At 38.9% G+C, this 22913-nt stretch overlaps 1 protein-coding gene across 1 annotated transcript in view; it reads left to right on the top strand.

Annotated features, from left to right (window-relative positions):
- The first annotated feature begins 2577 nt into the window (after positions 1–2577).
- LOC139710692 (RNA-binding protein Musashi homolog 2-like) overlaps positions 2578–22913 on the top strand; it is a 61534-nt gene continuing 41198 nt past the window's right edge. Inside the window, exons 1-3 of the mRNA XM_071622612.1 lie at positions 2578–2818; positions 3188–3228; positions 6351–6432. Coding sequence (XP_071478713.1) covers positions 2757–2818; positions 3188–3228; positions 6351–6432 — 185 coding nt within the window. The 5' untranslated portion in view covers positions 2578–2756. The remainder of the gene's footprint in view (positions 2819–3187; positions 3229–6350; positions 6433–22913) is intronic.

Raw genomic sequence — 22913 nt, forward strand, 5'->3', positions numbered from 1 at the left:
CAGAATGCTAGCATTGCCTCTACATTAAAAATAGTATAATATCTTTTTCTCCCAAGTAGTAATTTTGTGTTATCTAACAAGATGCCATCATATTCCTATATCTATAAGTTTTCATCCTAGCTCTTCTATTCATTATCATCCTTATAGTCGCCTTCCTCAGTGCAATTATACAACCATCATCAACGTCCTTATCATCATTATCGATTTCTTCCTCGCCATCGTCTTCATTTCATTTTTATTTTATTTCCAACAATGCAAAACATCTACACACAAAATAACACAATATCAATACAATGTGTAGTAACGAAGAAAAGTACGTGATATTAACAATATTTCGCATCACTTTCAGATGATATTGAATTCATATTAAAGTCCGTGATCATCTTCATCATCGTTGTCATTTTACCACATTCATTATCATCGTAAGCATCATCATCATCATCTTAAACATCATCATCAGCTCTCTCGCAGTCATTACTGCCATTTTCATCAACATTATCTTTTTCTTCTTTTCTTTCTTTGCTACGATAATGAAAAGCATGAAGATATATCGATAATCACTGCTGTCGTTAACATCGATCACAGCATTGACATTGCTGATGTCCTTTTCATTAGGCCTATCAATATCGGTTGAGGAATGTCGACAGACCTTCACTCGTTGTGCATTACTTTATTGTCGTTTTATGCTAGTACGCCACGGTTGCGCACTTCGGAGTAACATATTTTTGGTTCATGTAAGTACTTTAGCATGTTATACAGACAAATAATGAGTATCATCGAGTTATGGGAGACTGTCAAGATTTCCGAGAACAGATTCTTCAAATACCAGAATGTCTTTATGATGTTATATCGAAAATTTAAGAAATAATAATAAGGAACAATGATGTCTTGTCTTAAAGGGATCGTATAGGCCCTATATAGTTTTGGCTGAGACCTAACTTCTCTTTTCTAACATTCTTTTTTTTTTTTTTTTTTTTAGTGGGATAATGAAAACTTCTAATGAAATATAAAAGAATATATAATTCTAAGAGGAATTCAACGTTTGTTTAATGAAAATTGGTTTTGAAATGGCTGAGATATCCAAAACAGAGCAAACGTAATAAAAGGTGAAACCCACCTTTTATTACGTTTGCTTTGTCTTAGTTATACCTTGTTTTTGGACGTCTCAGCCATTCCAATTAGAATGGTATGCTCTGTAGTATTTCGTAAGTGCATGGTTTCTTGGTATCTCGCAAAAAGTTTAAAGCCCAATCCTCATCTCCACCGACACTTTACCTTGCCTATGTATAGGTGACCCATACACCAAGCCGCCATAACAAACTATATAATCAAGCACACACTCATTATAGACATTCGACGCTTGGTATTGCGACATAGAGAGCGAATAAAAAGGCTAGTTTAGATTCCTAATTTCAATTTACAAGCCCCAACAGAACAAAATCAACAAAAGGAGAACAGAAACCGTGCGATATTTTATAGTCGGGTTGTAAATAAGGCTGCAAATTGTACTGTTATATTGTACAAAGAAGGAAGTACGAATAAATCAACAACGTCTGTAATGTGTGAGACGGGTTTTAGTGAACACGTGTACAAACAAACATCCGGGGCAGTTCATGATGTCAGCAAAGGAAAACATTGAGCTTCACTGCCTGCATGTGCTTTCTGTTTCGGAAGGTGTTCTTAGTCTCAGTTCAGGCTAAAGATGGCGCTAAGTTAATGAATTTATCTGGATTCAAAAAGCTGCATGGACGTCTACAGTTATCGCATCCACAAGGCCAGGAAGCTGGTGAAATCACAAACAAACAAGCAAGCAATAAACAAGCACGAATGTTCACGCTTGAATGAAAATTTATAGTGTATGCCAAAAGCGACTTTAACGAAGGCTATGATCTCAAATGAGATGTCACAAAATTTTGTCAGTGTACACCACCAGCGGCTTAAATAAAACATAATGGCAATACTTCCATCGCCGCGGGTTATTCCTCATTTATCATTTTCAGCATGAATTTCACATATTTCTCGGGTTTGTTTCTTTCCTTGTTTTTTTTTTCTTTGCTTATGCTTCTTACCCCATGTTCCTGTCAATGTAACCGTTTTGCATAATTATGAATGTTTAGTTTTAATGTCATATCAAGTGGGAAGAATTGTCTTAAAACAAACAAAACGAGAACGATATGAATTCTACTACACAAACATTCGAAAATGTTGGGTTGCAGTTATTCCCTTCCCTAAAAAATGCTTTCTTGACATATTGACAAGAGTTATACTAGTAGTGTACCTCAATATTAGTACATCTTCGTTTTGTGCAATTCATGATTCTCCAGGGTGTAAAAAACAGAAAGAAAGATTAAATCGACCTTTTTCAGCACCAGGAAAAAAAAAAATAGAACGAAGTAGGAGTGTCCGGAACTCCGTTGACGTCATCGACTCATTGATTATATCGCTAAGTGACCGGGAATTGACCGGAATGAACAGCCAATCAGCTGCCGAGTTCAGCCCTTCATTGCTGGTCACTGACTATCAGTTCCCTTTGTGTTTTGCCGGGTACATTGAAGCCTTGCTCTGCTGCGAGCAGCTAGCTAGTGGAGTGCCACCCACGACAAACGCGAAGCGAGTCGAGCCAGCCGAGAATCGCGTGCATACCATCGTTCGTACGCAGTAGTTCCCATACCCATGTGCCAACAAGGACCGTTCGCCTATTCTGTGTAGTATTGGGCCTTTTTTAGTTGGAGGGATTTAGTAGCTTATAGGAAAAAATGGATCCATCGAGCCAGCAAAACGCGACAACACACGATGCTGATGGAAATCATGACCCAGGGTAAGTATGGATCTTCTTGGATATGTGGAAAATAGAGGAAAAGTGAGCTTTTTTTGAGCCGCCGAGGTGGAATTTCGCATGGCATTATCTACCGCAGGCTTATGTCTCAGCGTGTGAACCTATCTCGCCTACGAACAGCTGGCTGCTGTCGGCTCACAATGGAATGCCCCTACACGTTGCACGTATAGTACGAGGTACTGAGCATTGCCAGCGAGCCAGCTAGCTCGCCGAGGAAGCGAAGCGATCATCACCGTGCTACGAATGTGCAGTGTTTTGGAAATATATTCTGTTGTGTTGTGTTCGTAACCATTAAATGGAATATTTACGTGCTGGACCTCACAGATGCTTCTAATTTTCTTTCACCCACAGGAAAATGTTTGTAGGAGGACTTAGCTGGGAGACAAGCACAGGTGAGCATAGCAAAATAAAATTATTTAGATCTAGCAGTAATTTAATCCCACACACATATCCTCCGCTCCGCCGCTAGGGCATCAACGTACACGGGCTGCACAGGTTCATTCATTCATTAATTTGCTCATTCAATATTCATCTATTCGTTTTGTAACTGACCCTTCTTACCTTTCTTATCTGATGCAGCTGTAACACGTTATTCACCTTGATATGGAGCAGGTCAATGAAATTCTAGCAGTATTATCCCAAGTGTGTAAAAAAAAGTAAATATATGTACACTTTATGTATGGAACCACATTCAATAGTAAATAGATATATATTTCCCATATTTGACATATATACAAATATATTTACATCTATTCTTAAGTTGGTGTGTGTATTTCTAGCAAGTCTCCAAATGTTGTCAACTGGTATGTTTATTAAATATCATTACCCTTTCACAACAGTCCAGGTACCAATTTATTGCAGAAGTCATAGAGCTGTATAGGCCTACTTTAATAAGAGCATTAACATTCATCCTGAAAAGCTCAAAGCCTGTATTTTATCCCACAATGGTATGTTGGTCCATAGAATACTGGGTTACCCTTGTAAATACTTCCTTATTGATTTTCTCTGGTTAATGCAAATTGACTGGAACATTTGAGCAGAGACTCCATTTTTATTTCGTCACTGAAACGCCAGATTTCAGCAACATGGCTGATCTTGTAGAATGGGAAATAGTGATCAGCAAAAAAGAAAAAAAGAAAAAAGAAAAAACCCAACAGGCAAGTGATGTAGGCCTCATGATACGTTTATACCAGTGTGATGACAGTATGCAATGTTGATCTATTAATTATAGTGTATAGGACCACACAGTACTTTAATGATCATTGATTTTACAACTTTTTTACACATGAAAATCACTGAAAATGTAGTAAGTTGAATTTAGGGGAAAAAGAAGCAAAAAAAAAAAAGAATACATGTCCTGATCTTTCAGTTTTCAAGGTACTGTATCAAGGTGTTTTTTTTTTAATACTAAGCTTGGCTGGGTTTTCCATATAATTGAGTTTCTATTAATGTTCTAACCATAAGATCACTCCATTAACATCATATTGCATAATGTAAGCCATGTTGATATTGTGTCATATGCCTCCGACCATGTGCTAAATAAAAAGTTGATGAGTACCAAAAAGTGGCTTTTGAGTCTTGATATATATTGCACTAAATCTTTCCATGAAATCCACAAAAAGAAACCATTTAAATGTTTTGCTATACATAACAGGTCTATCATATATTTTCCCAAGTTTGATATTAATCCATGTGAGGAAAATGTCATTAAAAAAAAAAAAATCTAATTTAGTGAGGAAAACAAGAATGTTGTCATTTGTAACTTTCGACCCATCTGTGGTTACTCAAGCAAGAAAAACACATTCGATATTCACATCAGTGTCATGATTAGATCGTGTCAACCATATTCTAACTGAACTACACAGTCATATACAAGTGCCTGTGAAAGGCAACCAGTTATATATTTTCAGGTAGAGGGAAGAGGAATTGGTAGACCAATAAATGGCAGCTCCTTCATTGAGATCATCAGGTGGAGAATGTGCCTGTCATTACGACCTACAATTTCGATACTGCTTGAAACACCTGCCAGCGTGGGGGATCTTTGTTTATTTAGTTGTGGCCGTGTAAAGGTTGAACGGCACGAGCTGAATTGATAAGATGGAATGAAAGATATGAAGCAATGGTTTTGCAAGGCAGCTGTATCCTTCTGAAGTATAGAAGGAATTATTAATGGAAATTGGAGAAAAAAAATACACACAACTGAAAAGTAGAATTATGATATCCACATGCTTCATGATGTTCAGTCCGTGCTTTGTGCAATAGTGTGAGAGGGATTAGGGAGGTACGTGTGGTACATACAACACACAAGACTGTTGCTGTTCTACAAAGTATGTGCTTATTCACTACTGATACTTCACATGAATCAAGGGACATTTTGATATGTATGTTAGAAAACAGACTATGAATTATGAGCTCTCCAAACTTCCATGAATGAGCTCTGTATGCACAAGGAATTCTTTTTTATTATTTCGATTTCAATGGCGTGGGATTTCTACCAGCCCACGTCACTTAACAGTCCAGTGCCTAACAAGGACCGGTATAACTGTCCGTGATGCCAGTGGCACCCTTTATGAATGTGAGGAAGTGCGTGATGCCATAAATGATGTGTAACCAATGATCTGTTTGTTAACCTCTGTTTCCAACAAGAGACTTTGAGAAAACTCCTATCAGAGTCAGAGATGATTTGACAAAATTAAAACAGGTTCATCTATAACTTGGGAAGGGAGGATATATAATTCAAGTTTATTTTCCCTTTTGTATGTCAATGTTGTTGGCTTATCGGGGGAAGAGAGAGGGAATACTGAACTTTCAAAAGTCTGCATCACAAGTAATATACAGACAGGACTGAAATACATTGTAAACATGGATAAAGTTACATTTGTAGTAAGTTGTGTACCGGAAAGTATCTGTGAGTGGATAGCTATACAGCTTCCAAGTGTATAGTACAGTTGGTATTTGAAGTCACAGTTGTCATGTTATCACACTCAAATTCATGAAGCACTCGGTGATCTATTCACTCATTTTGGACATGTAATGGAGAGTTTATCAAACATTGATAAATTGACAGAAAAAAAAGGAGAAACCCGACAAATATTACTACCTGTATATTTGTATGTAGTCCAACACTTGCAGATTTCTACACAAAAAAAAGTTATGTCAGTCCTATGGCAATCTTTTGAGCATTTTAGCATGGATGTGTAATGTACAAAGTACAAAATGTACATCTTATGAAAAATAAGTGAATTGATATAATAAAGAAATAAATATCAAACCTTGTAATTGGCTATTTAGATTGTGTTTAACGTTTATCTTATTCGGGGAGATTTATGAGTAGGCATCTTAATTTTCTCTTTTCTTTTACATGCATATCTGGATTTCACTGGAAGACAGAAACCTGAGAATGTTTACAGCAGCTTTTTGTTTCTGTTTTTGTCAGTGGATGAAATGTGCGTGATGTGCTGTGTCATCCCGTTATCCCATGCATGCGTCTCTCTCTTTTGTTGTCGTTTTTCAGATGGCCTGAGGAAGTATTTCTGTCAGTTTGGAGACGTCAAGGAGTGTGTCATTATGAGGGACACCACCACTAGACGCTCCAGGTAAGGAACGCGGACCGCAACGATCCACTAGATCTACAACGTACCTGTATCTCTCCTCACCATCACTCTCTCTTGTTGGCGATAAAGTCTAACCTGAGAAGCCCTCTTTGACACAAAATTGCATGTTTCTCCATACCCAGGGTGTTCCAAAACATTTTTCTTCCACTTGATTAAATACTCGTGGGGCAACAAGGTCCCCACAGTTGTAGCAGGCAAGTGCCAAGGAATTTTACTGGCCAAGAGCAAGATTTAGGGTGTCCCTCGGCAAGCTGGCCAAAGGGTTAGTTGCAGCATGATTTCCACACTCAGTTTTTGTCTTTTCTCTTTCTTTTTGCCTGCCATCAATTTTTTTTGGGGGGTCCTCCCCTCCAACACCTCTCTCTCTCTCACACACACGTACACATATTGCACAAAACCACAAAACAATGTTTGATTAAATCAAAATTTATTTTACTTATTCACAAAATTAATATCAGCAAGAGGCTGGTTTTCAGCAAGTCCGTGCCATAAAAACTCAACATAAATGTTACTTTAAACTCCTGATAATTAAAAGATTCACAAATATTCCTTAAAAATGCATAATCAAAAGAATTGATCAATTACAAGCAAAATTAATCATCTCAAATAATATTGCATCATATTGCATAATATTGATTTAAAAAAAATCATGTTTAAAGCTGCCAAAGAGAATATTTTCCCAATATTTACTGTTTTTTTTTTGTTTCTGCTCACATGAACTAGGGCAACATGTTATTGAAATGAAAAACGTGGGTTTTTTTTCTTAAAATTTGATACAAATGTAGTGTTGTATTTGCAGCATGGTTGTTATGGGCAATTTTGACACTGTTGCACCAAAATAATTATCGTTTGAGCCTTCAAATTGAGTTTTTTTTCTCTGTACATCAGAATGTTTTTTTTTATATAAGTGTCAGAGGTTAGTAGCCCCATGTGCTTCCTTTCATGGTGTGTTTACTAGTCATTGTGAATTGCTCAAGGCTGTAACAAAGCATTACGGCATGTTAGTTGTTACATGTAAATATGCCATAATCAATGCCAGGATGCATGCAAGATTGAGCAATAAAAAGAAAGGCATTAGGGCGCACCTCCGAACTCCGTGGCGTAGGGTAGGTGTGCCATATAATATTTAGTTTAAATTTACAAAAAAAAAGAAGATGTCAAATCATAATGGCACCTTCAGCACCCAAATCTAGCAACTGAAATACCATGTCAGAAATTTGGCAACTGAAATATCATAATTCAGAAATTTGGCAACTTTAATACCATATTTGATAAATTTGATGGTGCCCCTTGGTACACTCAGTAGTGGACAACCATTGATTTTAGCCTTTGGGAAAGATAGTAGTGACCCAGTATATGTGTTGCAAAGCAGCTATGCTAAGAGTCGATAGATTGTAAAGATGAATATATATTGAAATTTCCCCTTCTTGGTAGTAATGATTTCTTTCCAGGTTTTGTTGAAGTTAGTAATGGATGTAGTGTGCCACAACTTTATTTTATTTTCACAAACTTGAGAATCAGGAATATTTCCGCTGAACCCAATATCTTTTAAAACAGCATGAACCAATATAATGTGAAATGTTTATGAACAGTGAATTATTTTACGAAGTGAAATCCATTTGATGAAGCATGAATTTTGAAAACAGTGTATTTTTGAAAATTAGGGTGGTTATCATTTGGAAATTGTAGAGGAGATTTTGATCGGGAAGAATGATTATGATTTTGGTATTTACTAGAAATAGTACAGTGTTGAGAATGCTGGTGTTACAAACTTACAGACAACTTGAAATAGGAGAGAATTTGTTTAGAATACAGCAGCTACATTTGTATATAATGAGTGTGCCAGGATTTAGGTATAGTCAAAGACAAGATATTGATGGGAGGAAAGAGTAGGTATAGATGAGAAATGTTACTGCGTGATTGATACGGTTAAGTCGTAAGAGAGGTCATAGCGTAGCGAGTCTGCCTCGTCTCGGGCTACAGTACGTGTAGCTCACTGTCCACAGTCGGCAGTCGTAGCTGGAGGCTGCATAGCTCACTGGGCTGTCAGAGAGAGGGAGAGAGGGGGAGAGAGAGCGAGTGAGCGAGGCGGCCCGTAGAGCCAGGGAGCTGTCAAGTTCAGATGTAGTAGGGCCCGATGGGGATTTATAGTGGAATGTTTCTCCAGTCTGAAACTACAATAGGCAGTGTGGGGGAGTGAAGGGCATCGTGGGGTATGCAAGCTATCCTGCTTCTTCATCATTTCTTGGGAAAAATCATAGCATGACAGCCAAGTTTAAACCACTCCACTGTCTCTTTCTAAGATTTAAGAGAGTCATCAGCAATTTAGATTTTGTATTTTATTTTTGTTTTGTGAGCAGATACAATGTATCTCTGGCACCAAGAGCAAAAGTGGGTATTTTGATGCAGCTGCTTGCACTAACTTACAAGAATGAGAGTGAAAATTTTAAATTCATCATATATGAATGAAATCATGGAGCTATTAGTCATATCTTTGAGATGAGAGCATGAGCTATCGTACTGGATATTAAGTTTTTTGTTTTGCTCTTATTAAAGGTAGGGCCTACTGTTTACCATTGGGAGCAGTGATTTTAAAAAATGTTCAAAGATATCAAGTTTGATGCATATGTGTAAGTTCGTTGTATAGGTCACAAAACATCGTACAATTTAAAAATTTTGCAATAAAGCCTGAAATATTATTATTATATTATTTACTATTTTTGTTGCCATGGCAAAGTGCATTGTTTCTTTTTTATGACATCATTCGTGTATATACTTTATATTGTATTTGAAAAAAAAATCCTTTGTCAGACGAGTGTAAGAAAAAATGAAAAAATTGTATCACTTTGGATCATGTCAACTTTTTCTTTTCTTTTTGATGATGGAAATAAATACACCATTGAATTGAATTTTGAATTGAAAATATGAGGAGATATCACAATTTTTCTGAATAAACCATAACTAAATGGTTTAGTCTAGAAACATTTTGATTATAACTATTGTTCACATTTTGTATATCTAACAGTACTTAACATTGATTAAACTGATTCAAATTTTTACATCAAATTGGTTGTTTCTATCCCTAACACATATTTTAGAAATATTTTTTAAGCGCTAGAGCTGGGTTTTTGTTTCATCTGCAAATGGTAAATAATGCCTTAGTAGGAGACGTACAGATGTATGTGAGCAAAGAGCAGTATGTAGTATACTGTGGCAGATGTTCCTCTGTTGCCATGCATAGAGGAAACAGGTCATCACAGCGTAACCAAGTGATGAATGATCCTTGCAATGTTGTTAGGATGATAGTTTGAAAGTATGTTATTCTCCATGGAAACTAAGTTTAATGTCCAAGTGGAGCAAAATTAAAAAGGGCCATGACACAAACCACTGTTCCCATCTGTTTTCACACTTTAGAATACGATGTAAACTATCTTACATGTGACTTACTTATAACTGGTAACGCTGTATATATATTTGAGTATAATACACATAATATCTTTATCTTTCTGTCTCTTTCTAATACATACACACACACACATATATTTACAATGTGTATATGTTTATTTATTTGTATCCTTCATTTATTACAATGTAAATCCTGTTGGCGGATTGGTCTACAATGTATGTAAATACATTGTAGAGTCATGCAACCAAACATACACTATGTTGAAACAAAATGCCAGTTGAGAAAAATATGCCCTATTGTGATGTCATATTCATAAATAGTGCATTATACCATGATGTACATGTATCTGACGCCATATTCATGGTACATGTACATTCATCAATGACTTGTGTAAAGTGCTATTGGTATCAACCTCATAGGCTACTGTATAATCACATCCACTGTCCATGGTACACTGCACGATCATGTGTGCTGCAATATCATCTAAAAAAAAAAAAAAAAACCAAAACAAAAAAACAGAGCTAGAGGAATATTTATAGTACAAAGTGAAAACTTTTTTTTTCTTTTTAAATATGTATTTGAAGATACGAACTGTATATGATAAATATATTGTGCACTATTTCCAGCGTCTGATTAAATTGTGGATTCCTCGGTAACAGAATTTGCAATTTTTTTTTTTAAAAAGGGGATGCCCCCCCCCCCCCCCCCCCCCCCCCGAAAAAAGGGGTGCTATTCCTGTTACATGAGAATCTATAATTTCAACCAGTTAGGGGCTCTCGCAATGCATGCTATATTTGTTTTATATATCTCCCTCTCTCATTGGCAGTCGCTGTTATATTTCTCCTTGAACGAATATATTTTACATTGCCCATTTCATGCTGGGGACAGGTCATAGCCAGATCAACATTGAGCTATTTTTATCACTATTAAAAGCTGTCCTGTGATATCTGGAAGCTGCCAAAAAATTTGGGAATTTTTCGGTCGTCTGATGAAATTTTTGTTGGTACATTGTAAGTTGCTGCGGAGTGACAAAGGAATACTACGTGAGAGCTGCCCAGAATGAAACTGGTTTGCCGAGGGTATTTCTGTAGCCAGTGTCAGCGTTAATGAACACGTCTGGAGTTGGTTATTCCATAGTGTTGTCTGGAACCGAACCAAACAACTTCCCATGGTCTGACAATTACGTGATAAGGGCTGCCAGACATTTGGAATTGAAGAGAAGATAGATGCGGGAAAACATACAGTCCCAGTAAAAATAATCTCTCAAATGTGTACAGCAATTTTCATTTATGATTACACGAAGAACTGTGGAAGATATGGAGAGAATAGAAAATCCTTGATAATTGGAGCTCAGACTTAAAAAACATCTCATGTCCTGGATTATATTGCTGATTTGTTCAAGGCCATAGTGAAATACAAGTGTGGGGACGTACATTTGTACATGTACATGATATGTAGATATTATGATTATAGTGTGGGAAAAGGAGGAAGTGTGTTTTCTACAAATTCTTTCATTTCTCAATGGTAGTGTGGGTGTAAAACTGAGTAGTTTTGGTGGCAAATGTTTTTATCCCCATCAATTTGGGAGTTTGGTTTCTATTACCTCTTATTGCTTACTCCTGTCTGGTAAACATTGTACGCAGAATCATGTGCTTACCTCTTTTCAGATCTAATCCATTCATGAGTTTTAATAGCTGTGTTGAATCAGGGTTCCAACGGACCAAACGTTGTAGTACATCATCCCCGAGAAGAAATGTGGAAAATTGTTCAGAGCCGTGGCTGTTAACCATTGTGATGTTTTGCAACGTGACCGCCTAAATAATGACAGGCGTGTACACTGTATGGTCTTGATAAAACAATGTGAAACTTTGAGTCGGAAGTTTGTTTTGATCTGCAATTTGGAGGGGATATAAAATCTGAATGTGATGGATATGTGTATGTTGTGATTGACCATCAAGTCCGCCATAAATCATTTATAATGTATGACATTTACATTTGGATATGATAGTAGAGATAGCTAAATAGATTAAATGGATACAGATTCATGCCATAAGTAAAGGGGATGATAGATCGATGGATGATATTGGACAGTTTGATGAATGGATAAAAACGGATGGAGTGGGAGGGGTCACTATACAGTAAAGTGAGTGGACAGACAGAAGGTATACATGTAGTTGACTAAATTCCGAGATCTCCTTGATCTGCTAACTTTATGGTCTAACAAAAGGTGAGACAAGTATATTTGTGCCTCCCTTTATTGTCTTCTTTAACTAAATGTTTTTGTTGTTGTTGTTTGTTTTGTTACTGCGGGGTCCTTTTCCGAAAGCCTCGAGTTCCTTCTTCTTCCCTTGAATGAGAGGTCTCCAGCCTAACCATAAATATTGAACAGGGCCCATGCAGAGAGATAAGCCTCAGGCTTTAATGAATCGCTATTAAACGAGTAGTTGCCAAATAAAGATTCTGCGTAACCTCTGCCGAGCACCTGTTTCTCTGCAGGCTAATTGGGACGTCTGCAAAAATCAGTCCACTTCAACTATTACGCCAAGTCACTGTGATTGGCACCATTCCACGACGTACATTGCGTTTTCCTCCTACGTGGCGGGAGACCGCCATGAGTTTTGTGGATTGACATCCTCTGCCATCTTGTGTTCGTGGTTATCATTTTTCATCTATTTTTTTCGGCGGATCACCAGTAACAGAAGTCACATGTCGGGAAATTTGATCGCCTCGTGAATGACTCTCCTCTTTCAAAATCATGTGTAAAGTGGTCATGAGGTTGATGTTTTACCTCACAGGACTCAGTCCCATGTATTCATAATGATGTGTGTGGTCTTGTAGAGTCATTTGTCATACATGTAGGCCTACACATACACTATTGTACATACATGACATGTATTTTACACGAGATGTGGCACTACATCAAAAGTAGAGCACACCAATATTTTAGCTCCATAGTATTAGTGGTACAAACAACTTGAATTTCATCACTGCGATGCAGGTCATACCTTCAGTTGCAGTTTAGATATGAATAGGATTGTGAACTACAGTATTTTATTTCAATTCGAATGCTATAAAAAAGAATATATTCATTTTTGAGATATGAAGAAAATTATTTTTTTTGAATGCAAGTCTTAACTTGACGTGCTGTGCATCTGAGCTGCCATCGAAAGTGAGAGCACATCAACTTTTATTCTTTGGGCTGCGTCTCTTGAAATTGAGCATCGCCATGAATGCGATTCTGGACAGTGGGATCCAATGGGCCGTGGCCGCCTTCTTTTGGGATTAAAGCCAAACTGTGATGGGGGGCTTCCCCACTCTCTCTTTTTCTGTCTCTCTACTTATATTATGTGTAGATTTGATGGTGTACTGTATGTTGTCAGTGTGCCGTCATTAGAGCCGAAATGTTCCAAGCAATCCTTCTCCAGTCACACTGGCCAGACATTTCGCAAAGTGTCCAAAGATGTTTGACAAGCCCATCCTTGATGCTGGCAGACAACTTGCTGGATTTTTTCCAGCACCATTTGAGCCAAGTGGGACTATCACATGCTTGTAACTAGGCAAAGGAGTCGAACTTCATCTTGCACAATTGATGGATTGAAAGCTGTTCGCTCATGGTTTGACTATTTTTAACCCGCCGTGTCACGACAGTGACGACGTGTTGGTCCAGGCGCATAACTCGTGAGGCGGACAACATTTCTCCTTGGCAGCAGATTGTATTTCTATTTTACCCTCCTTTCATTTTCTCTTTCCTCTCAATTTTCCTTTTGTTTTCTTGACGGTCTAGAGAAGAGGCTAGACTGAGATCTCAGGAAGTTTGGTTATGAGTGATGCCTGGAGCGTCAGCGATATTCCTCTGGATAATGTTTGCTCAAATGACGGAGCATATTTTCTGCCATTTTAGAAAGGATATTATGTACACACAGATATTGTGTATGTCATTGTTGTGTCGGTGGCCTATACAGCACGCCACAGAGCCCCGTAGCATGCATTAGTTATCGACCACACTTTAAAGAGCACATAGATGATGGAATTGAAAGCTAATGGGACACAAGTAAAGGCCAGTTTAGGCTCTGTGGGCCTTTTTTTCCTACATGCCTCATTTTCCCTTTAGGTCCTCCAGTCTAATTTGCATTGGTTTTTGCAATGACTTGGTGGAGAAAAAACAGTGCCCCTGACTGTATGGGATGGTGTAGCCAGATGTTGTATAGAGCATTGGTTTGTCTTCCTACCAGGAAGGGCTGGCTAGCTTCATGGGGGTAATATGATCTGTGGCTGTTGTTTGGGAGTTGTGCAAGAACAGAACACTGGTCAAGTACATTGTACGGTCATTGTGCATTGTTTGGTAGGTGTGCACTTCTTGATTTTTGGACAATGGGTAATTCAGGAGTAGTGCATGTATGGGCTTATACAGATGCCCACCAAAGAAGCGTATGTATGGGTCCATGATATAACCCTGCCACAGTATGTTCTTCGGTTTATGATGCCCGCCATGTGTGCATTGTGGCCAAACTTGTGCTGAGGGTGAACATTTTGGATGAAGCTGGGTAAGATGTTAATTCATATGCCCCCTCTCCTCAAACATAGAGGCATCGTAAGAGGAAGAGAAGGAAGAACACGACAAACCCTTATGTACACGCCATCAATTATGCCAAGTCTCTAGCTGTTTGATGTTATTGGGCCCCGATTCCTCTCCCCCCTTTTTTTTCTCTCCCCAGGCGAAAAGACAATGAAGAATTTGGAGTGGCAATCCTGCCAGCAAACTATGATAGCCTTCAGAGTAATTGTGAGGTACTAATGACTGATAGAAGATATTATTAGGGAGTGGGTCTTAGTCACTGGGGCTCGGTAAACAAAAAGCTTGGAGGGACAAACAATCCACTAAAAAAGCGAGTAAACAAAACGTGTTGGGCTTTGTAGGTTGGGCATGAGGGCTCCCCTGCGTCAAACATTTACCATTAGAGCTAGGATCCTAGCCTACAACTTCATACCCAAATAAACCATGATATGCTACATCATAATGTTTAAATTATTGACAGGGGGTCAGAAATGGAGACTACCGTGACTGTGCAGAACAGGTCTATTCCCTCCATGACCACCTGGTCATGTTTATCATAATTATGATTAGGCTTGTGTATCCAGACCATTTTATGAACACATGCATCCTGATTGCATGAGTAAAAAGAAGAGTTTGTAAATGCAACTAGACTAGAGGTCTTGCAGGATTTTATTGAAAGAAGGAAGGTGCGACTCTATGTAATATTGCTGGGATACAGCATGGGGTGATTGTTATGCCAGAAGATAGAAAATGGCTGGGAAAAGAGGCTAGTGTGCACTAATAATCTTATTGTCATTTATGACAAAGCATGAATGTAGTACACTGGGAATTACTTAAAGGGATATGGAAACTGAGAGTCCATGTACGTATGTGTTAACAAAGGGGCCATTGTTGTTACCTCAGCATTTTCCACCCAATTTTCCATCCATCATTACTTAGTTTCATATTGAAAAAAAGTTGGAATATGATGCTTGCATTTACAATGTAGGGCCTATATAGCACTCACAGTGTTACATTGTAGTTTGTGTTACAGTTCATGAAAGCAATGGAGATTTCCAAACAGTTGTATATCTCTGCATGGGGGTGGGGGAAGAAAAGGAAAAATGTACTTCGTTGTTACTATGGTGACGTAGTGTTTCAGAAAGTTTGGATGCTCTGCTAAGATTTTACATCGGGTCAATGATACCATTGATATTTTGAGGCCAGATGTTTTCAAATTCTGCACGATTAATTGTCTTTACGCTAAGATTCATGATATTCTGCTACATGGAATGGGCACCTTCGGTGTCACAGTTAAAAAAGGGGATATTTTCAGAATAAAAAGATTTGTCTTAAAGGTCTTCCCCACTCCTCCCAAAACTGAAGATAATACCACCTCGCCACCTTACCACTTCACTCTTTTAAGCCCCATCCGCAACAGATATCATCAATCAGATATTATAGTCTGAAAGGGTTGAATAAGGTGTCAACTATCCTTGAGGACTCTCAATCATACAGTGTATATACAATGTATATTCATAGCATTATGTACACATTTGTGCTGTGTATGCAGTTTTGAGCCTTTGAGCACTAGCAGTTTTATTAGCATCATGACCATTCTAATGAAATACATTTATCTTTATGTTTGTTTTTTCTGTCTTGATTAATTGAACTCGTGACATTTGCAGGATATGCGTTGGTGACAAAATATCTGCCCCGCCTCACACCCCACCCCGACCTCACACGGTAGAGAATACGACAAAGAGATTAATTTGTCAACCGTTTCCTGTTCAGTTGATTATTAATCCTGTCAAAGTTGGGCAGAGTAAACAGTCTGACACTTATCACCAGCGTAGAATTAAAGTCTGCATTACGAGGGCTTACCGGTCTCATCTCAAATGCCATGGGTTTTTCCTGACTCATTGTTGCTGAGGTCACGCTGTGTTTTCGTTATTTTTCGCTGCCTTGATTCTGCGAAGGACAGGCCTGAATTTTGACTGATAAACCAGGGATATTGTTTGGATATTTAATGTTCTCTGCGGATTGTGTGAAAGTCCGATCATTTCATATCTAGCAGACTGCTGCAGACTGGCATTTGCACATGCTCAATTTGCCTGAAGCAACCAATACTCCCTGTGGGGAAAAAGAAATGTGAGATTAGTGGGCACTGGCCTGGTATATACTACTGTATGAAATTATACATTTTCCTATGCCTGCCTGAAATTTTCATGAACTTTGTGAGGAGCGAAGATTTGTGAAAGTAAAATGCATGCAAAAGTTCTTATCTACGCAGTGCACTGAATGCCAGTGGCAATACCCGAAAGAATCACGCTGCAAAAAAGACCATAGGCTCTGATTGACAAAAGTCTAATGCCACAAGGTTTTCTGGTTTTGCATTAACCCGCTGAGAACGGACCGATTTTGCTTTAACACGCATTTCCCATAGACACCTGCCCGAGTGTACTCTGGACTCGTCCTCAACGGGTTAAAAGTCATTTGTCCCTTACCCAAGAGCACTTTTGGTCAACATTATAGCAGAAATATTGTGTGTGTTATTCTGATGTGGCATGCTTTCCCTGTTTGGTTATGGTGCTATATCATGAGGAGAGGTGGTACAAACTACATTGTCACCTTTTTAATTGATTCTCTGTTTTCATTGGTAGTATTAAAAGTGATTGCTTGTCATCGTACACTTGTATTTTCACACCAGCGCTGAAGGCAGAGCCTGTGCAGGATCAAAGGCATGGATACCATCATTACACCCTGAGACAAAAAATTAATAATACGTATACAATGTGTAGTTTCAGTATTCACGGAAAGTTCTGCGCAATTATGCTAATATCATGCTTTGTTGCATCAGATGAATTTGATATACAGTTGTATGTCAAATTTCTGGCAAATTGACAATATTATGTGTGTAATTTTTGTGTGATATTAGTGTAATGTTAGTTCACTAGTATATACGATATAACAGATTAAACAAAATATACATTGTACCACCTCACAAAATGTGTGCAAATCTTTATAATCTTGCATAAGAATCATGCAGCACAAAATACACTAACATTTCCACTCCGCAAAATACTCCTCACATAGTAGGAAGTAGGTAGTTTTGAAGGAAGTAAGTTGTTGGAAGTTTCTCTTCCTCCAGCCCTTTGCAAGCCTTCTAGCTTACGCATGAGACGTGGCAGTCAGCAGCTAAATTCCTCGAAAAACACATTTCTATCTCTCGCCATGTTGCTCCCCTTCCTGCATTGACCATTCATAACGAAGACAGTGATTGGTATTAGTGCGATTATGATTAAGATAATGGTTGAGTTAATGATGATAATGTTTGTACAAAGTGAGGGTGATGGGACTGATAATCTAAAGATAATTGCTCTGCCAGTGACAGTGATGATGTTGTCAGTAATTTGCAGTTAGTAAATGAAGGGTTTGTCCCACAATAAATGTTTAGGGACACTGACGAAGCTGGTACTCAATGCCTATTAGATGCAAAACTGATGGCTTCGCTTAAGACTGAACCAACACTAATAGGCTCTCCTGGGGTTTGTCTCAGACAATTGCCACGTCATAAAAACATTTTTTTTTTTTTTTTTTTGCTTGTGCTGCTAAGTATGATATTATTTGGAAACAGTTTGCATTTGGTTATCAAACTGATGTTGTTGTTATTTCAAAAATCTCTGCCACTGAGTGAAATATTATACTTCCACATGCTCTAGGTCCAGCTTAATGGTTTTGGTTTCATATTGAAATATATGCCTGCCATACCGCAGAGAGAAAACAGCTGCACCTTGGAAGAGGAAGCGTGGGGGATTCTTTGTCCAGGATGTTGCGTATTTAGTTAAAAACGGCCTTGTTTTTCCCTTGTGTTTCTCCTTTTTGTTTTATTTGCTGGGTGATGACACCTGTACTAAATTCTGGGCCAGTATAGGTATGACAATCAGTAGCACATTATTCATCGCGAGTTAAAACATCGCGTGCTAGAACCCATCGGATTATGTACAGAGTCTATGGGGACATGAAGAGTCAAGGAGGGAGTGGGGTAATTGTGGGAGGGGAGGGTGGCTCAGCACGGAATATTTTGTTACGAAATTGGTCATTTCGTCGACAAAATGACCGTTTCGCTAACGAAATGTCCATTTAGTTACAAAATGTTGTCATTTTGTTACAAAATAATCATCTCATCGCCGAAACGACTGATTTCGTAACGAAATATTCCCTGCGACACCTGGCGCTCCATGGTTTTTGTCCATGGTTTAAACCATGGTTTCATTTGTACCACCTTTGTGAATTCGGGCCTCTGTGTTTAGGCCCTACATGATAAGAAGGTGTGCAGTTAACATCCATTCAGGTTCTTCTGGTACAATAACCACCACCTGTAGGATATTTCCATATGTTTTTCACCCCTGTGTGTGCTAGTTCTCATAAAATGTGATGTAGCCTTTGCCCCCAGTCTCTGGTATATATAATGTTTATCTCCTGAACTTCTTTTTTATTTTTATTTCTGCACCCTTGATGATCCTCACCCTGGTCTCAAGGCTATCTATTTTCAGAAAAATGAATGAGTCACAAATTTAGAATAATAACAACCCCTCAAAAAAACGTATGTTTGTTTGTCGGTTGTACCTCAGTAAGATTAAAAAAAGAAACAACATCAAGATAATTCTCTTTTTTGAACTTTTGAAAAGGACTATGTCATATTAATTATTTTTAAAAAGATTACTGAGAGAGGTTAAAGAGGAAAAAAAAAAGTTACGTTGAAAAGAGACGGAAGTTCTCGTTGTAATATATGTTTTGAGGTGATTTATTGGTGCTATTGACTGTATTTCTTTCTATAGCTCAGCATTCAAAATATTCCAAACAAGCCCCCTTTGTCCATTGACCCAGTTGACTATTGCTGAATACTGTATGATCTTTATTTGTCACGGCATTTATGACCAAGGTAATAAGTCATTTGGTCTGTAAGGCATTTCATTATTCTGGAAGCTGCATAATGCTTTAATTCCAAACAATACTACCGATATATGATCACAGAGTAATCTAGTTAGGAAGCTCTCAAACCTCTCTCTTTTTTTTATGCTCTCCTTTTTTTCTTTTTTTTCTTCAGCAGATTCATTCAGTGGTAGATGCAAATTTGTTCTCGCGTAAATGGATGCTTGTACCAGTGCGAATCACTCATTCTGCCCGTTTTATTCGAGTATTTCGGGGCAAAAGCCTATTAAGGCATTGCCGCTGCTGTTCAGCCTTTCATCCTTGGGGTTTCGGAACAAGCTTGTCATCTATTTATGGCTTCCGTCTTTTGCCTAAGCCCGCAGTGTTGTGCAGGTCATGCTAGAGCTGTTGATGGTTGGTTGCCCCCCCCCCCCCTCTCTCTCTCTCTTGTAGTCTATCATGTGCAAAGTGTATTGCCCGGTCTTGTAAAGAGGGTGTTCTGCTAATTAATTGTCCGGCAGGTGCACACAGAATGCTGTGTGTGCGTCAAAACCAAGCAACGGAGCCGTGCCGTCAAGAGCATTGTGCTCTCATGGGGGAGAAAAAAAAGAAGATAAAGAAAATAAACATTCGAAAACAAAACAAAACATGGAATGAAAATAAAACGGTACGCTCAGCCGGAGTCACCTCCAACTTTGGTGGTGTTCTTTGTTTGGACTTGCGTGTCTATGAGGGACTTATTAGTCTTTGAGCCATCCTTCGCAGGGATCCAGGTAGTTTTATACACAGATAGAAAATATATGCCATGCAAACAGGCCACAAAATATGCTACCTCTTGGTAACCATCCCTCAGAGTAATGGATCCTTGTACATATTGTAGGTAGCTCTGAAAATGCACCCATTTTGCCCCCCCCCCCCCCCAAATAGTTGTGTTTTTTCATTTGTTGTCATATGAGATATTATTTCAAAGTGACATAGTAAGTTCGTAATTTTTTTTGGCACAAATTATCCACATTTTGAGTGATGGGAAATGAAAATACACCATTATTCTTCAAAACTTATAAGCTCTTGAGTTTATATGCTTCCAATCAGGGCCCCGTTGCAAGAAAGTTGCAATCAATTGCAAATAATTGCTAATTTTGAAACAACCATTCTGATTGGCTCAGGGTCTGCCCTATTAAGAAGACATGCATGCAACAATGATTTTGATTGGCCAGTGACAATCAGTTGCAAGTTGCGTTTAAACGCAAAGTTTCTAGCAACGGGGGCCTGCTGCAGGGAGAAGAATCACATTTGTCCAGGAAATGTTCCTCATAACAATTGCTAGGATAATACAATGTGTTTGTTGTTAGAGAAATGATTTCAGCCTGCACTGTATAAATGCAGGGAGGTGGGAAGATTCCCACCTCCCTGATAAATGGCAGAACAAGTCAGTGTCCAGTGTGACGTATGCTGCCCACTGAGGTTGAATGGACGAGAGCTATCAGATGGTCACTCCCCTCAGCCCTGGGTTTTGGAAATTTTGGCGATGACGACGTGAATAACGCCCGGTGAAGGACACTATCGCAGAGATCTGCCACTGGATCTGCCCGTGGGTGAGCTCCATGCAAGGTCATGTGACCCAGGGCACACCGAGTCGCATGCAAGGAAGGTGCGTCTTGTCCACCTCTCGCTGTTAGCAGCCTTCACCCCCCTCCAACCTTTGGGTGTGACCCAACTTGACAAGGGGGGCAGGAAGCAGTGGTTGCCATTGATAACCCCATTCTGAGTGCGGTTCCCTCTCTAACCCCCAACCGTACCCACAGCCCATGGCCAGAACCAGCAGGGGAGAACCCCGTTTCCATGGTAACACACTGCTTCATCAGCTCTGTGGTAGTGGCACATCCTTATCCCTGGTTGCCATGCAGGGCAAGGTACGAATGAACAGGGTTGTGGACAGTAAACACACAATTACCCCCCCCCCCCCCCCCCCCCCCCCCCCGATCTGTCAGTCAGCATCTTAATAGATAAATTTTCATCCAATTTCTGGCAGTCAAGAGGATCATTCATTCGGAGTCATGTCTTGTCACCGAGAGCATGATATTCAGAGTTGCTTTTCAGCAATTGGCTTGGAACAAAGACAAAATATTCACAGAGGCAAAATAGAAAAAAATAAACAGCACCCAAAAGCATGGAATAATTTTCAAACTCAAATTTGATTAGCAATTTCAGCTGATGAAAAATATCTTCAATGATATCCTGTACATTTCTATGTAAGAAAACTGCTACACAAAAGTTTGTTTGTGTAGCAGTGGTGTAAAAATGCATAGCAAATTGCGATGCGATACCAGGAAAATTATTCCCTGCAAAAGCCTAATATTAAGAGAGCTCTGTCTTCATCAGTCCATTCATGTATGGTAGAAGTTATGTATTCTGAATTGCTGCAGTTTTCAAACTCGTACATAGATTATATTGAAAAAATGAGGTACAATTCTGCTTATCATAAATGCATCAATAATAAATTAATAAATAATAAATGCATCTAATAATGTAGATCATTATATGAATATATGCTTTGACAATTTTAGAGATGATACAAAATCAGACTCATTCAAGCATGTCTTAGCAAAGTTTTCTACCACATTTTAGTGTGGATAAAGACGGTCATATTTCTGTATTGATGGCAGTAAAATGCTCTTCATCAGAAGTAAGCTTGTCACAGTGGCATGATAATGAGTAGCGCTGGGACCATGCAACGCTCGCAGCGTCGATACCAGGACGAGTTACCGCATGAGTAAGCCGAATTGTGGGTCATCCACATCGGGACCACATGCTTGTTCTGGGATGCGAATTTGCAGCATAGGCTGGCTGGCTGTGCGATTCGGGCAGGGTTTTCAGGGTGCACATAACTGCTGTTGGCACATAGTGCAGAGTGCATCACGGAGCCCATAACAGGGCACGTGTGAAACTCATTAGCTGCGATCTGTCAAGACCACTAGGGCTTCGGCGTGTCTGCGCCCCGTGTTTTCCAACAAACACATTAGTTTTCCGTCTGACTTCACTGGGGCTGGATGCCCCGGCGAGTGTGTTACGACTAATAACGCTTCCGAGGCCCCTATGAGCACCGAGAGAGATGACAATAATGGAGGCTAAGGGCAAAGCATGTTATCGTTACTGCTGGGGTTTATTTCGTAATAAGTACTCCGTGCCTTCTGCAATATGAATTGATGCATGCAGAAACGTCAACATTTATTCATAGGGATGTATGAATCATACACTACAAATCTCTCTCCTTATCTATGTGTGGCCCATGGAATGGTGGATAGAAGAACTACACAAAAAAGCTGATGAAATCACTTCTTTGATGGTGCTTTTGAATTGGTATAAACTTCAAAAGCTGCGCTGGTTAGGAGGGTAACAGGGTCTTGCACGATAATGTAGTGTCGTGCAAAATACTTGATGGACAAACGATCTGCATTGAATATTGTGTTACATCCAAATCCAATGTGTTTTCATTAACAGCACCTTTAACCCTTCCCATGCTGTGTTTTCCAATTGGCTCAGATGTCTGGAATCTGATTTTAATGATATAAGGGATTACCTAATCCC

This window comes from Diadema antillarum, unplaced genomic scaffold, assembly GCF_040938485.1.
Source record: "Diadema antillarum isolate AM-2024a unplaced genomic scaffold, OU_Dant_1.0 seq00001553_RagTag, whole genome shotgun sequence".
Classification (NCBI taxonomy): Eukaryota; Metazoa; Echinodermata; class Echinoidea; order Diadematoida; family Diadematidae; genus Diadema; species Diadema antillarum.